We start from the raw sequence: 16,336 nt of genomic DNA, 5'->3' as shown, positions 1-16,336 counted from the left end.
ATAACTACCTAGCCCTGTGGCCTTGGACAAGCCACTTAATCCCATTTGCCTTGCAAAAAACTAAAAAATCAAAACAAGAAGTGAGGCATAAATGGTGCTGGGGTGGGGGGTGCTGATAGTGGATGAAGCTCCCTGCCTGGAGTCAGAAAGACTCTTAACAGATTCAAATCCAGCATAGCTGTGTGACTCTGAGCAAATCATTTGCCTCAGTTTCCTCATCTTTAAAATGAGCTGGAGAAAGAAATGTCAAATCACTCCAGGATCTTTGTCACAAAAACCTCAAATGGAGTCATGGGAGAGATATTTACACATAAAGAAACAGTTTCCGAGAGGCACACACACAGGTTTATTTGTATTATTATTTTTAATATCATATATATTTTATTAAAGATTTTATTTGAGTTTTACAATTTCCCCCATCTTATTTCCCTCCCCCCACCTCCCAACAGAAAGCAATCTGTCAGTCTTTACTTTGTTTCCATGTTGTACATTGATCCAAATTGAGTGAATATCACATTTATATTAGTAATGGCTAGGATAGCATTCATTTCAAGATCATCCAACTAGGAAATGTCTGAGGCCAGATTTGAGCTCAGGTCCTCCCTGATTCCAGAGTTGGTGCTCTATCTACTGGGCCACCTAGAAGCCCCTAATATTCACAAAACATTTTTTCAATGTGTTTTCTCACTTGATTCTCATAGAAATCTCAGGCCGAAGGTTCTTTTTTATCCCCATTTTACAGATGAGGAAACTGAGATTGACAAAAGTTATGTGACTCGCCAAAGGTCGTATCATCCAGTAGGCATCTGAGGTAGAATTTGAACTCGTTTCCTGACTCCAGATCCTGTACTGACCCTGGTGGCAAAGGTGGGATACTAAGCCAGTTCACAGACTTCAAATCTTGTGTTTTCTTGGACATTTTTCCGAACTCCTCCAATTTACTATTTCTAAACTGAAAATAATGTTCCATTACACTCATGTGACTATTCAGCCATTTTCCTGTCAGAGGGTCATCACAAAAGACCTGCTCTAAATGTTTCAGCTCACATGGGGTCTTACTTTCTGTCTTGGCCTCCTTAGAGTATATGCAAAGCAGAGGGCTCACTGCAAAATAAGTTATGAATAATTTCATAACATTTCTCAGGTCGTTCCACATCATTTCCCAAAATGGCTAGCCCCATTCACAGCTCTTCCAACAGTGTATTAGTGTGCCTTCCTTCCCCCAGTCCCTCCAGCACAGACTTGTCATTTTTTTTTTATTCTCCTTGCTGATGTGCAAAGTTGTTTTAATCAGCCTGACTCCACTGTTCATGTTGTGGATGATTGCGTGTCTTCTTTTGAATGTGGTCCATATTCTTTGGTGCATCTCTATTCTTGCCCAGTCTAGGCAAGCCTACTTCATTCTCAGGGACCGCCCCCCCCCCCCCCCCCCCCCCCGACAGAACATGGTGAGCTGTCCTGGATTAGTCCTCCCTGATGACACCCTGGAGGTTTGTAGCTCCTGCCTTTGTCAGTTGATCGTGTCTCATGAAGCCTCCTCTCTTCTTTCTAGGAAACCCACAAAATTTATAGGCAGAAGCTAGAAGAGCTGACTGCACTCCAGGCCTCTTGCAGTAACTCCATCAGCAAGCAGAAGAAGCGGCTAAGAGAACTCAAATGTAGTCTCCAGAGGTGAGGGGAGGACAAACTGCTTGGCCATTGATCTCCAGCTGGGGCATGCGGCAGGGAGTGGAGGCTGGTGGGGGGGACTAGCCTGCATCCCAAACTTTGAGTATAGTTTGGCTCATCCTACATCTCAGGTGGGAACATTGCTAGCTGAGTCAGGCTTTGATTTTCACTGAGTGTCCTACTTTCTTTCCCTTTCTCCTCTTTATTTTCTTTCCTCCTTTTCGATTCTTCCTTTTGATCCCTTCCCTTTTCATTCTTCCCTTTCTACCTTCTTCCTCTTCCCCCCTTCTCCATCATTTCCTCTCTCCACTCTTCCCTACCTACTTCTTTCTCTAGTCCTTCCCTCCTTTCCTTCTGCCTTTTCCCTCTCTTCTTGCATCTTTTTTTCTCCCCCTCCTTCCCTTAATTTTTCTCTCCTGTCTTACTTGCTTCTCCTTTGCTAGTTCCAGTTCTTTCCTCCCTCTTTTTCTTAATCCTTCCGCACTTTTCCTCTCTCTAGTTCTTCCTTCTTTTCCTTCCTCCCCTCTCCTTTCCTTTCCTTTCTCCCTCTTTCCATTTCTTTCTTTAGTTTTCCCCTTCATCCAGCCCCTTCCTTCTTCCCTTTCTTTCCTCTTTCCCTGCCTGTCAAATACTTAGGAGAGAAAGTGCTGTTCAGTAGATAGAAAACTGTCCTCATAGCCAGGAAGCCCTCTTGCCTCTGATAGTTTGCCTGTATGACCCTGGGCAAGTCATTTGTACTCTTTCTCAGGGCCCTCCCAGGCAACTCTTTAAGTCTGAATTACAGAGAAGGTGACCTGTGACTTCCCTGTATTCTTAATAAGTCCAATCCTTGCCTCTATTGAAAGCTGAGTATTGAATGTTAACACAAACACCTAGACTGGTTTAGTAGATATTTGCAGTTAAAGTAATTTCATTGATTAAAATATTATACTGGGGCAGCTGGGTGGCACAGTGGACAGAGCACTGGTCCTGGAGTCAGGAGAACCTGAGTTCAAATCCAGCCTCAGACACTTAATAATTACCTAGCTGTGTGACCTTGGGCAAGCCACTTAACCCCATTGCCTTAAATTAAAAAAAAAATTATACTAACTCTTGCCTCCTTTCCAGGAAGCATTATAGTATAACAAGAGAGAGGGTTGGCCTGAGGTATAGACAGTCTAGACTCTACTCCTTCCTGAGTCACTTTCCCTGCTTCCTTGTCCTCTCTAAGTTTCAGATTTCTTATCTGTAAAATGGGGTATGATGATACTTGGCATTGATGATGTCACAGGAGCAAATGTGGTTATGGATGTTATAGTGAGTCAATAAATATTTATTAAGCAACTGCTAAGTACCAATTGCTGTGCTAAGTGTTGGGATACAAAAAGAGACAAAAAACAATTCCTACCCTCAAGGAGCTCTCAGTCTAAAAGGGCCCATAGAATCCTAGATCTAGAGCTAGAAGTGACCTTCAGCGTCATCAAGTCCAATGCTCGTTTATAGAGTGGGAAACTGAGGCTCAGGATCTCACAGGTAATAAACAGAAATGGGATTTGGACTCAGGTCCTTGGATTCCTCATCCAGCTTTTTTTTTTTCTGCATCAGACTTCCTCCTATGGCACTTTTGAAAGCACTGAGTATTATGTAAAAGTCAGTTGCCATTGTTATTACTCCAATTTATTGAATGTTTACTGTTTGCAGAGCACTGTGCTAGACTCTGGTGGGACTCCAGCTCTGCTCTTAGAGAGCACCCAGACTTGTGCAAGCTATGACACATACACAGATAATTATAACACAGGCTAGTATTTTGAATTGGCCAGTTTCTTGGACCCAGAGTAAAGGGATCCACATATTTAAATTCCATGTCACCCTGTTATTTACTGCCAGTGTGTCCAGGGCAAGTGCCTTCAGTCTCTGGGCTATGTTTTCTCACCCATGAAATGAAGATATTTTTCTAGACTGACAGATCACAGTTCTAAATCTGTGATCTTGCTATCCTATTCCCCTTCAAAAGTTGTTTCCCCAGTGTTTAGGAGGCTGAAGTTACCTGTTTGTAGGCTCCCAGTTTATAAACAAGTGCCCCTTGGTTGCAAGGAATGTAGATGTCTTAGTGCAACCTCCTCCCCACTGTTGGAAAAAGAACTGAAAACCCCTGTCTTAATGTAAGCATTGGCTTTGTCTTTGTAGATGACCACATTTGGTTTGTAAAGGCATTGTTCTGCCTACACTAATTCCTGAAATGCAAGGTAGAGGTCATACTGCTAGTCCTCCTGGAGGAGGGTGTGCCCTTTGAGCTGTTTTTCCAGTTTGGAGGAAGAGTTTTTGCCAGTGAAGGCCACTCAGCCACATATTATTATTGTAGAATGTTTGCTTCCCAAATACCACCTTGTTAAGCCATATGACATTCCCATGAGGTGTCATGAGGCAGATTTGATTGTAAGCAGAACATAAGCTCCTAATGGGCAGGGACTGTCTTCCTTATAGCTTTGTATCACTAATGCCTGTCATGCTGGAAATGCTTATTAAATACTTGATGAGTTTATTGTCTCTGTTATGCAAAAGGTTAACTGAGGCATAAGGAAGGATCATAGACATAGAGGTATATGGAGCTCAGAGACTTCACCTGAGATTCAGGTGAGTGAAGTGAGTTGCCCAAGGTCATACAGGTAATGTCAGAGGTATGGTTTGAATTCAGGTCCTCTGATTCCAAAGTGACCTATTATTGTGTGGTTCTTAAACCTGACTATAGGCTTAAAGTGAACAGGATGATGTAGATGCCTTTGAATGCCTAGACCTGGGAGTGTCTAGACATGCTGGCAGTTAGCTGAGCCAACTCTCCCACCCCTTTCCTTTTTCATCCCAACAACAGGTGTAAGCGGCATTCCAGCTTTGAAGAGTCTGACCTCATTCAGCAGATGAGCAACAGCATCAAGGAACGGCAGAATGTCTTCTTTGACATGGAGGCTTATCTGCCCAAGAAAAACGGGTAGGAAGTGCTGGGCAGGTGGGGAGAGTCTGGGTCTGTATGGGTGCAGGAGTTGGAGACTCTGATTGCTTCCCTAGATTTGGCCAGCCCTAATGCTGCAGGAAAGATGATGCACAAACTAGTGACTTAAGGAGGGCCCCAAGCAGATTGATATCTCAGCCTTCTCAAAACTGTCTGGGGCAGAAAGTTTGCGAGATCATATGTGGAGCCAGGAAAGAGTCTTTTCTAGTCTGGCTCCAGGCTGCACATGAATCTCTACTGTCTTAAATGCTATGGTCCAGCCAAATTGGCCTTCTTGCTGCTCCACATTTACCACTTAGAGCTTTTGTGGCTTCAGGACAGCTCAGATCCCCCCTTCTATAGGAGCCCTTTCTTAATCTTCCCTCCCATTCCTTCTGAGATTATTTCCCATTTATATACTGGAGGAATCTTGGGTGTTCCTAGTTACCCCCAGTGCTTAGCACATAGTAAGTGTTTTAAAAATGCTTGTTGACTTGACTGCCTCTGGGTTTTCCCAGAGACTGAGCCTTATTCCTGAAATTCCTTCCCTCATCTGAACACAGTCACAAACCATATGTTGTCATTTACTGAGCCCCAAGCACATGCTTACATTATTAAGGCAGGAGCTTTCAGGGGATTGCCCTCAGTTCACCACCCTCTCAACCTAGTACCTTCAAGCAAGAGGCCCTTCCTTCTTCCTGCCTATCCCCCTCACTGAAGTCACTGCATTCATTTGGTTTCCACTCTAAATTTAGGTATCCTTGAGAACAGAGACTATGATTTTGTTTTGTGTCACTGGTGCCTAGCACAACCTCTTGTACATTGTAGGCTTTTAGAAATACTTAATGATTAATTGGTTGAGAAGTCTAGTTTCCTTAGCAGCTACGATGGGTGTAGTGAAAGAATATAAAGGACTTTAAATGCCAAACTGAGGAGTTTGTATTTTATTCTAGAGGCAATGGGGAGCCATTTGAGATTCTTGACCAGGGGAATAAGGTAGTTAGCTTGTGCTTAAGGAAAGTACCATTAGGAAGCTCCCAGAGTAAAGGTAGGCATTCAACTGTGACATTTTTGTGAACTGAGATATCATCTTTGCCATAAGAGGTGGCAGTAATGTCTCCATGGCCTGACCAGGTTCTGAGTTAACCCATCCCACTTATGTTTCCCTGATTGTTTTCTCAACGATGAAATGAAAGTATACATTTGTATGATTTTTAAAACAATGGATTTTATAAACTTTAGTGACAATAATAAACATCTGTTCTCTAAGAGACTGGAAGGCAGATATCTTGAGTCTTGCTCTGTAATAACCAGATTATGCCCTTGGAAAATTAATTCTCTGGGCTCTAGTGTCTCCATTTGGAAAATGAAGGGTTTAGACTATATGATCTCCAAGGTCTAGCCTGGCCCTGATATCCTTTGTTCTTCCTACCCTGACAATCTTCTGTTCTAAGGCCTCTCCCAGCCAGGACATTTCCTGTTCTAAGGGTCCTCCCTGCTCAGACATTCCCTGTTCTAAAAGCCCTTCCTAGGCCTGATTGTCTTTGTTCTTTTTTTTGGGGGGGGGGGGGGGGGTGCAGATTTGCAAGGCAATGGGATTAAGTGACTTGCCCAAAGCCAGCTAGATAATTATTTAGTGTCTGAGGCCTGATTTGAACTCAGGTCCTCCTGACTCCAGGGCCAGTGCTCTCTCCGCTGCACCACCTAGCCACCCAATCTTTGTTCCAGGGCTCCTCCCAGCCCTGATAGTTTCTGTTCTACATCCCCTTCCAGCTCTAGACAGTCTCTGTTCTAAGACTCCTCCCAGCCCTGACATCCCCTGTTCTAAGGCCCCTCCCAGCTCTGATAACTCCTGTTCTAAGGGCCCTCTCAGCTTTTTCTGTATTCTGAAACTACAGTTTGCCTCTCTAGTTTCTTCCATTTTGAGCCTGTATACCTGCCCGAGCAGGTATATGCTCACTCTTTTTGTGAGTGTTTCGCATAATGCTCAAGGCTTACTCAACAGTGTCTGTGTCCATGTACAGGGCTCCATCAGAAAGTTAAGACTTTTGGGGGAGGGGAACCCAGCATTGTATATATTCAATTAAAGAAATGTTTATTAAACCCTGCAGTGTGCCATATCCTGAGAATACCCAGTCTGCCTTCCAGGAGGGAAAGCAGTCATTCCATAAGCCTTTTGTTTTACTGTGCTAGGTGCTGAGGTAGAACAGAAGTGGAGGCTCTGCCCTCAAAAAAACCTTCTCATTCATCTGGGTGGAGGAGAAGTGCAGAACAATCAAACCAGTCTAGAACTGGTGCAGAGCAGAGATCACCTAGATTGTTCTGAAACAGTTGGGGGCGTGGTGGTCGGGGGCAATCCTTGCTGGCTGGAGGGGTGATGAGGGAAGATATTCCAGGAGGAGAGTCATAGGACTGAGAACTGGAGGGACCTCGGATCTCATCCAGTCCAATTTCCTCATTTTACAGATGAGAAAGCCAAAGGCCCCAAGAGGTTTAAGTGACTTGCCCATGGTCACACAGGCAGTAAGTAGCAATCAGGAATGGATCCCAGGTTCTCTACACCACGCTGTCCCTGGGTAGGTTTAGGCCCTTGGATAAGGTTCAGATTTAGAGCTGACAGGGACCTCAGAGACTTATCTTGTTGAACCTCGTTTTGTAAAGGATGAAATTGAGGCCTAAGGATTAGTGACTTGCCCAGGGTCACACAGGCAGCAAGTGTCAGAGGTGAGATTCGAACCTCGGTCCTTGATCTCTGCAGCCAGCTTTTTCCAACATCCCACTTGATGGGTTTCCAGGTCCAGGGAATTTAGCCAATTCAAGATAAACTTGGGAAGCAGCCAGTAGCCCTGTGTGCTTGGGTGTGGGTTTGAAGGGAAAGAAAGGTGAAGGAGGATGAGATAATCTCTGTGGGAGCCAAATGGCCAATGTGAGAGCTCTGTTGGAAGTCCAACCAGCAGGGCTGCATCACCCTGAGCTGACTCCCACCCCCTCTACTCCTTTGGGTCTCACACAACATTATCCTTGAGGTAAATAGCCCAGGTGATATTAGCTCTTTCTTATAGAGTGGGAAACAGAGTCTTGGGTAGATGATATCCTTTGCCCAAGGGTCATAGAGCAGAAGCAGGATTGAACCTAGCTCTTCCTGATTCCTGGTCCAATGCCCTGTCCTTTGTACCATACCAGCACGAGTACTTATCTCTCTTCTCTTGTGTGATAAGCCCTTTGAACCAGGGTTTCTACCTTCTATCCCTTTCTCATCCTCTTCTTCGTCCTGCTCTGGAAGAGATGAATCAGTTTATTTCCAACATTTCTCAAGGGCTTACTTTGTGTCAGACTTAATGGTTGGAGAATCAGCCTCTGAGTCAGGAAGACCTGGGTTCAAGTCTAGCCGCTGACACTTGTTGACCCTGTCTGTCAGTGAAGGTCCCAGTGCATCAGGAAAATCTCTGAGACCGAAAGTTTGTAGCCAAGATGCTGGCCTGCTTTGTCCCAAGGAGAAGTCCTAGATTCTGACCAATGAAACCTTCCAGGCACAAGATACAAACCAAAAATGAAATAGGCTGCCCTCAAGGAGCTTACATTCTACTCTAAGGATCCATTCATTCAAGTAGCATTTGATGAGTGTCTACCAAGAGCCAGAGCTCCAGAGAGATTGAGTTGCCCATGGCCACACAACATCTTAGTTAAAGGCAGCCTGGTCTAGTGGATAGAGAGCTGGCCTCTGCCAGGAAGGCCTGGGTTCATCTCCCACCTCCAGCACATACCAGCCATGTGACCCTGGGGAAATCATTTCATCATATGCATTAAGTCTGTGCTAGTCAGCATTGGTAGAGGGGCTGCCGCATCAGAAATCATAGATCTGATTAAAATCCTATGTGTGGGCACTGGGCTAGGAAAAAATGAAACAGTCCCTGCCTTTGAGGAGTTTACATTTTATGGGGTGGGGGAGGGGAAAGCAACATGGGCACAAATAAATAGGCACAAAGTCATTTCAGAATTATAATAAATATTGGGGAGAGAGGGCCAGAAAGGTCTTATGTGGGTGGGGGCACCTGAACTGTGTCTTGAAAGGAACCCTACTGATTAACCCTTCTGCTTCTCTTTCAGGCTCTATCTCAGTTTGGTCCTGGGCAATGTCAACGTCACCCTCCTCAGTAACCAAGCCAAGTGAGTCTGTCCTTTTCTGTATCACTCACTGACTCCCTAGGATTCTCCTTTTAAAATCTCAGACTAATGTTTTTAAATGAATAAAATATATATATATATATATAATTGTAAAGGAAACCAATTATGTTGGAATACAGCTATCCCAATAACAGAAAAAACAGCTTCATGAATTCCTGGCTCTATGTTATGTTAGTTGATGTCCCCTAGACTGTGGAGCTGGGATCACAGACTTCCCTCATGAGGTCAAGGGGATATGAGACCTTTGTGCTCCAAGCCATTGTATAAGTATGATGTGATCAATCTTCCTGGCCTTTGACCTTCCCCTTAAATATGTGCAGACCAAAAAGGCAAAGCGCTGAGTCCTGTGGAAAGTGAACCCTGGGATTTGTGTTGCAAATGGAAAGAAAGATTGAGTTTCTGGACTCTTGTCCTAAGGTGTCCCAGGCCCTTAGCCAATAAGTTCCTATTATGAACACCAGCCTTTAATCAGGACAAGAACTGGAATAGACTTCCATTCCTCACGAGCCCCACCCCCACTTTTTCCCCCGCCTCAAGCCAACAAGGGACCTTAGATGTCGTATCCCAGCTTGTCCAGCCTTCAGATGATTGAAAGACTGTCTCATCCTGAAGCTCAATAGGCAGAAATGAGAACCATGAATGGAATTTATAGACATAGATTGAGGTTAGATTTTTGCCAGTAAATTTCCTAAAAACTCTCCCAGAATGAATGAGACTGCCTTTGAGAGGTAGTAGTTTCCTCCTCATTGGGGTTCCTAGGAGAACCCTTTGAACAAATTCTGTTGATGTCTTTTTTACATTATAGTCATTTCCTCTCAGTAACAAAACCAGTGGACTCATAGGCTTATGGATTTAGAGCTGGGTGGGACCTTAGAGGCCATCTAGTCTGACCTCTCATTTTACAGAGGGAGAAACTGAGGCTTAAACTTTCCAGCTGACTAGAGATCACTAGGGTGCCACATCAGATAGAATGCTGGACCTAGAATCAAACCCAGCTCTGGAGACTTAGTAGCTGTATGATCCTGGATAAGTCATGTAAGAGCCTCTCTATCCCAGTTTCCTCATATGTAAAATGGTAATCAGAATAAAAGCACCTACTTTTCAAGATTGTTGTGAGGATCAGATGAAATAATGAAGCATTTAGCACAGTAGACTCTATTTATTATTCCTTTTCCTCTCCCCATGTCCAAGGTGAAAGAGAAAGAATCTGAGGTGAGATTTGAACTCAGGTCCCTGTCAAATGCCCCAACTACTAGACCATGCTGTGTTAAATCAGCAGCACATTCCATATTTGCAGTCCCCGATCACCTACAGAAGTTGATTGGTCCCTTGTTGCAGATGTCACAGAAGGGATTCTGGGCCAGATGGTGGTTGAGGTCTTGTGATCCAGGGGAGTAGACTAAGGAAAGTGAGCAGCCTCCAGCCACCCACCTCCTGGTTCTAACTATTGCCAAGAGCAGAGAGAGGGAAGAAGCTAGATGGTTATCATGGATGCGCATGACAAGCTAGGGGTTCTAATCTTCTAATCCTGGCTGGGCTGTTCTTCCAGGTTTGCTTACAAGGATGAATACGAGAAATTCAAGCTTTACTTGACTATTATCTTACTGCTTGGCGCCATCGCCTGTAGATTCTTCCTCCACTATAGGTGAGAGACCTGGGACCCTGGGCTGAGACCAGTAGGAAGAAAGGAGGCTCTGGGAAGGTTGGGGAGGCCTGAGCTAGTCTGGGCTGCCCATCTCCCCTTCTGCATTCTGGGCTGCCATGTCCTCTTCAGCAGTCATGTTCTTGACCAGAGAAGGCAGTGCCAATGAATTTGGATAGTTAGGGTGGGTGGGGCTTTTGTCTTCCCTAGGGTGGGGTACATGAGTTTCTAGTTGCCCATTCCAATTTAATCCACCAAATAATTATTCATTTCCAACCTCCTGACCAGCTCTCCTCCAGGGTTTGGGGGCTGCATTGATACTTTGAAGGTTCCAGGAGGGACCTTAGAAATCATCCTGTCTAGCTCCCTCATCTTACAGATTAAGAAACTTGCATCCCAGGTCCTGGGTGACCCAAAATGGGGGGTGGGGGGTGAAATAACAGACACAGTATATCACAAAGCTAGTATGTATGAAGGTAATAGGATTCGAATCCAGGTCTTTATCTGACTTTATAAATACTTTCGGGATTGTATTACCTCTAAGACCCAGAGAATAAGATAACACATCAGCATCAAATTTTGCCTTTGAATCCCCATCAACTTGCCCCCTCCCCACCTTCTACCTCTTCAACAAAAGCAGGCAGGTGCATTGTATGACTGACACCTTCTTGGGAGATGCCCGGAGAAGGGACACTTGTTTGGGTACTGGGGTCACACAGATGAGCTGTGATCTCTGCTGCATGGACTTGCCTTCAGCTGATACACATCACAACCCCTCTCCACCAGGTTTTTCCACCCTGTGGTTCTTCTTCGTGACCTTGCATAAATCCTTCACACAAAACCTACCCAATATGTTGACACAAATTTTTCTTTAGTTCTCTTTTTTTTTTTTTAGGATTTTTGCAAGGCAAATGGGGTTAAGTGGCTTGCCCAAGGCCACACAGCTAGGTAATTATTAAGTGTCTAAGACCGGATTTGAACCCAGGTACTCCTAACTCCAAGGCCGGTGTATTATCCACTATGCCACCTAACCACCCCCTTTAGTTCTCTTAACATTCCCTGGCTACTGGTGCAGTCTGTTAACAGATGGGGACCGATGTCACCAGCAAACAGTCAACAATCCTGTATTAAACCCCTGCTGTATATCAGACCATGCAAAGTTTTAATACTACAAAAACAAAAATGAAACTGCCCGGCCTTCAAGTGCTTATGTTCTATTGGAAGGGGAACAGGGGAAAGGGAGGGGAAATATTTATAAATAGATACATACAAAATATATGCAGGGTAGAGAGAAGATAGTCTTAGGAAAAAATAAGCCTTATTCCCACTAGAGTAAGAGAATCCAGAGGAAAGCTAGGGGTGCCTTTTTTCACCACTCTTTAGACTTGAATTTCCTAAAATTCCTGAACTGTCTTGAAAGACATTGTTATAATTAACCGCATTATAATTAGGAGCAACCAAGGCCCAGATCCTTGGGAGGTGCAATGGCAGAGTAGGTAACTTGTGAGCACTTGGCTATGAGAGTTCTGCTCCCCTGGGGCCTACTGACACCTCAAGCCTGGCTTACAGGCTTTCAGGAAAGGTTTTTTTTTTTTAAGATTTTTTTGCAAGGCAATGGGATTAAGTGACTTGCCCAAGGTCACACAGCTTAGGCAATTATTAAGTGTCTGAGGCCGGATTTGAACTCAGGTACTCCTGACTGCAGGGCCACTTGTGCCACCTAGCCACCCCCAAAGGTTTTGATTATCCAAATGTCCAAAGACTTTTGCCTTCCCTCTCAATCCTAACCCTGGATTGGGCCATTTGCTTTCCCTGTTATAGAAAGGGAGAGGAACCTCATAAATCAGCTAGTCCATCCTCCTCTTTTTACAGTAAGGTATACTGAAGCCCAGAGAGGAAAAGTCAATTAATCCATCATTTATTAAGCACCTACTATTATGCTAAGGTCAGTTAGGTGGCAAAGTGGATATAGTGTTGATCCTGGAGTCATGAAGTCCTAAGTCCAAATCCAGCTTCAGACTCTCACCAATTGGGTGGCCCTGGGCAAGTCAATTCACGCTGTTTGCATCAGTTTCCTTAGCTGTAAAGTGGAAATAATAATAATAATAATAATAATAATAATAATAATAATAATAATACATCTTAGCATTGTTCCCGAGGCTCAAATAAGACTATTGACATATATATATACATTATACACACACACACACACACACACACACACACACACACAAAACAGTGGTGTCAAACTGGCCAAACCCCAACTACATTAAAATGCAAAAAAAAAAAAAACACAAAACAGTTTCACATAGTAATTAAAAATAAGTACAACACAATGTTATTCTATGGTTTTCTATAGTGGTAGCAAGGTTCTGTTTCTGTTTGAGTTTGATACTTGGCGGTTCTTAAATTACTATATAAATTGATGTATGATGGCGATAAACTCACTTGGAAAGAGTTGAAGGGATCAGATGAGTCTGACCTCTGAGGTTCATTCCATCTCTTAAGTTTAGTCTTCAGTTTTCCCATATGTAAAACTAAGAGGTTGGGCTTAGTGTCCTTAGACTTAGCTTTCAGCTCTTAAATCTATGGTTCTGTGATATTAAGTTCCTTGCCTTCTCCAGGCCTCAGTTTCCCCATATGTCAAATTAAGAGGTTGGATTCAGTGACCTCTGATTTCTGATCTTGGAAAATGTGAGAGCTTTGGTAAAATTAGTGTCCATCTTTCCCACTATGGTCTCCTTGCTGGTCATTCCCTGGCTCTAGTGCTTTTTGAGGTTCCCTAGCCGTGTTCTCCCCAATCTGGGAGGTCTTGGAGTCAAACCCCTCACAGCATCTGCTTCTCTCTGCTCTAGAGTCACTGATGAAGTGTTCAACTTTCTGTTGGTCTGGTACTACTGCACACTCACCATCCGAGAAAGCATCCTCATCAGCAATGGCTCCAGGTACTGAAGCTGCCCGGGGCCTCGGGAGAGGGGATCCAAGAAGGTGAGGTTTTTAGGTCACAAGATCATGGGCCTAGAAGCAGGAAGGGAGCTCAGAGGCCATCAAGTCCAGCCCTCCCATTTTTCAGATGAGGAAATTTGAGGTCCTGGGAGATATCTGATAGCTAATAGGGAAGAAGTTGAAAGTAAGAAGTGTTAGATTCCTTCTTCTGTGTGTGGGGTGTGGGCCTTTCATTGTCTTTCTTCCTTATTCATGGGTGAGTTGGTAACTATGACATCTGTGATGGAATTGAATCATAAAGAGAAAATTAAAGCAGCTGTCTTGGATTTGGGGGTCAAAGACCCCAGGGGACCTTTGTGACTCTGGACATCAATCAGTAAGCAGTGACTGGACCAGACACTGGTTTAGGTCCTGGTGACACACAGACAAAAAAGCAGCCAGTCCTTGCTGTCCTCTGGGCTGACATGATATGGAAACCCAAATAATGACAGTGTGATTTGAGAAGGCACTGTGCTGCACCTACAGAACAAACAGTTACAAATCTGGCCCTCAACCTTGAGAGCTAAAAAAGGAAGGAGCTGCCTTAGTTGACCTCTGAGGCCCCTTCCAGCTCTGAATCCATTGGGGGAGAGAGAGACACCTCCTTTTCTGATTTCAGAGAATTGCACCTGTTCATTCTTTCTTACTCCTAACTTGGAAACTCCCTAATTTTTCCACCAATTAGAAATCAGATGACCTGATTTTATATCCCAGTTGTTTTCTATTAATTAATTGGTGTTGTTTGATTAATTGCTTTTAATATGTAAAAATATCTCTCCTCCTGTATTTGGAATCTAGTGCTAAAGCTGAGGAAGGCAACTGGTCTCAATTTATTGGTCAGTTGACATGCATTGTTTAATAAATCAATATTCTCAGAAGTCAAACCTTTGTTCCTTTAGTTATTTCATCTTTTACCTGCCACAGTTTTGCCTTAAAGGTAGCTGGGTGGTGTGTTGGATAGAGTGAGGAAGTAGAGTCAGGAAGACCTAAATTCAGATATAAGTAAAGTGAGACTGAAGTCAGGAAGACCTGAATTTAAATCCTGATTCTGATATTAACTGTGACCCGGACAAGTCTTCACTTTTGTCTTCCTCAGTTTCCTCATTTGTAAAATGGAGGTTATAATACCACCTATTTCCCAGGACTGTTGTGAGGGTCTAATGTGCAGCACTTTGAGAAATTTAAAGCCCTATGTAAATTCTAGGTCTTATTATCTAGGTGATTGATTTCAAAGAGGTCTTTCCAGCTGTAGGATCTTATCTTTGTCTAAATATGGGGAATAGGAAGAAGTCTGAGTCTTTGACTCAGATTTGCTTTCGTCACCATGGAGACAGCAAAATCATGCAACCCCAACTCTTCTGAAGACCCCTGTGGAAGCTCAGAGGGTTTTTAAGAATCACAGAGGAGGAGCCCTGCCCTTTTTTGACCAAATATGCATACCCTGCCTGTTTAGGTCCTTGTATTCATCCAGACCCAGGAGAAGGCTCCTTTCCTGGATGCAGATTAGCTGCCTATTCACCTTAGCTTGCTTCCTGGAAACTGAGAGGAAGAGGGATTTGCCCAGCATCATTCATATGGCATCTATGTGTCAGAGGCAAGATTTGAACCCAGTTCTTAATTTGTCCACAATCCCACAGTGTCATTTCCAAGTGCCTGTGAATGCTATAATGATTAATAGCATACGAATTAATTTAGTTATTTTTAAAATTTTTATTTAAGGCAATGGGGTTAAGTGACTTGCTCAAGGTCACATAGGTAATTACTAAGAATCTGAGGCCAAATTTGAACTTGGGTCCTCCTGACTCCAGGGCCAGTGCTTCATCCAATGTGCCACCTAGCTGCCCCTATATTTGAGTTATTTATTGTTATCATGGATTTTATCAATCAGCTAATAAGTCAAACAGTGCAGCTAGGTAGTACTATGGACAAGAGCAAAACCTGAAGTCAGGAAGACCAGAACTCAAAGCCAACTTCACACACTTACTAGCTGTGTGACCCTAGGGACCTCAATTCACCCTGTTTGCCTCAGTTTCCTCATTTGTAAAACAAGCTGGAGAAGGAAATGGCAAAACCCTCCAGTATCTATCAAGAAAGTCCCAAATTAGGTCATGAAGAGATAGACATGATTGAAATGACTGAATGATAATAATAGGACAAATGCTTTCTTATAGGAATTGGTGAAATTCTTTGATTAGAAAAATGTTGGTTTAGTGGAAAGAACTATATGAGAGAATTGATGGTGAAGTGCTCTTTTGACCTTTCAGCAGAGAAGTGGTAGATTAGTAGTAGAGTCTATATTTTCAGACATGGCTATTGTGCTGATTTAGTTTGCTTGAGTATTTTTATTTGCCATATGGGGAAAAAATCTCTTGGGAGCTATTAGGAAGTGATGAGGGGATGTCTTTTTTAAGAGCCTCAATAAAACATTTAAGGGGGGGGAAGTACTGATCTGAGAAACAAGAGATCTGAGATGTGGCTCCTACCATATGTGTAGGGTGTAGTGTGTAGGGTATGTTCATGGATGACTAGTACCTTTGGTGTGAGGGCTGCCAAGCCCTTTTTTAGAATACTTTCCACTTTTGATGTCCACCTGAGCCACCTAACTCTCACCTGTGACTTCAAGAAACTGTAGTATGCACAGCTGCCTCACCCCAATAAACTGTTTTCAGCTGTCAGGCTAAACAGGTTGAGGGTAACTGGGGGGTAGTCTCAGATTCATTGGTGAGTAGTGTGGGGATGTCTTTTCCAACTATGTGAAGTCTTCCACTGGTGGAATAGGTGAATCGTTCCAACTACCATGAAACCAGTTGAAACAGGTACTGTAGAGGGCTTAGAGCTTGGTTAAGACATCAAAGATGCCAAGGTCATCCACCGCACCTAGAACCATTACC

The 16,336-nt window shown here is 43.7% G+C and overlaps 1 protein-coding gene across 1 annotated transcript in view; it reads left to right on the top strand.

The window, feature by feature from the left end:
- The window catches only part of TMEM120B (transmembrane protein 120B), a 43,410-nt gene that overhangs the window by 16,499 nt on the left and 10,575 nt on the right, over positions 1-16,336 (top strand). Inside the window, exons 2-6 of the mRNA XM_074205572.1 lie at positions 1,553-1,671; positions 4,517-4,633; positions 8,741-8,800; positions 10,368-10,463; positions 13,316-13,405. Coding sequence (XP_074061673.1) covers positions 1,553-1,671; positions 4,517-4,633; positions 8,741-8,800; positions 10,368-10,463; positions 13,316-13,405 — 482 coding nt within the window. The remainder of the gene's footprint in view (positions 1-1,552; positions 1,672-4,516; positions 4,634-8,740; positions 8,801-10,367; positions 10,464-13,315; positions 13,406-16,336) is intronic.

The sequence above is a fragment of the Macrotis lagotis genome, chromosome X (genome assembly GCF_037893015.1).
Source record: "Macrotis lagotis isolate mMagLag1 chromosome X, bilby.v1.9.chrom.fasta, whole genome shotgun sequence".
NCBI classification, from domain to species: domain Eukaryota; kingdom Metazoa; phylum Chordata; class Mammalia; order Peramelemorphia; family Peramelidae; genus Macrotis; species Macrotis lagotis.
This window is presented reverse-complemented; position numbering and strand designations above follow the sequence as displayed.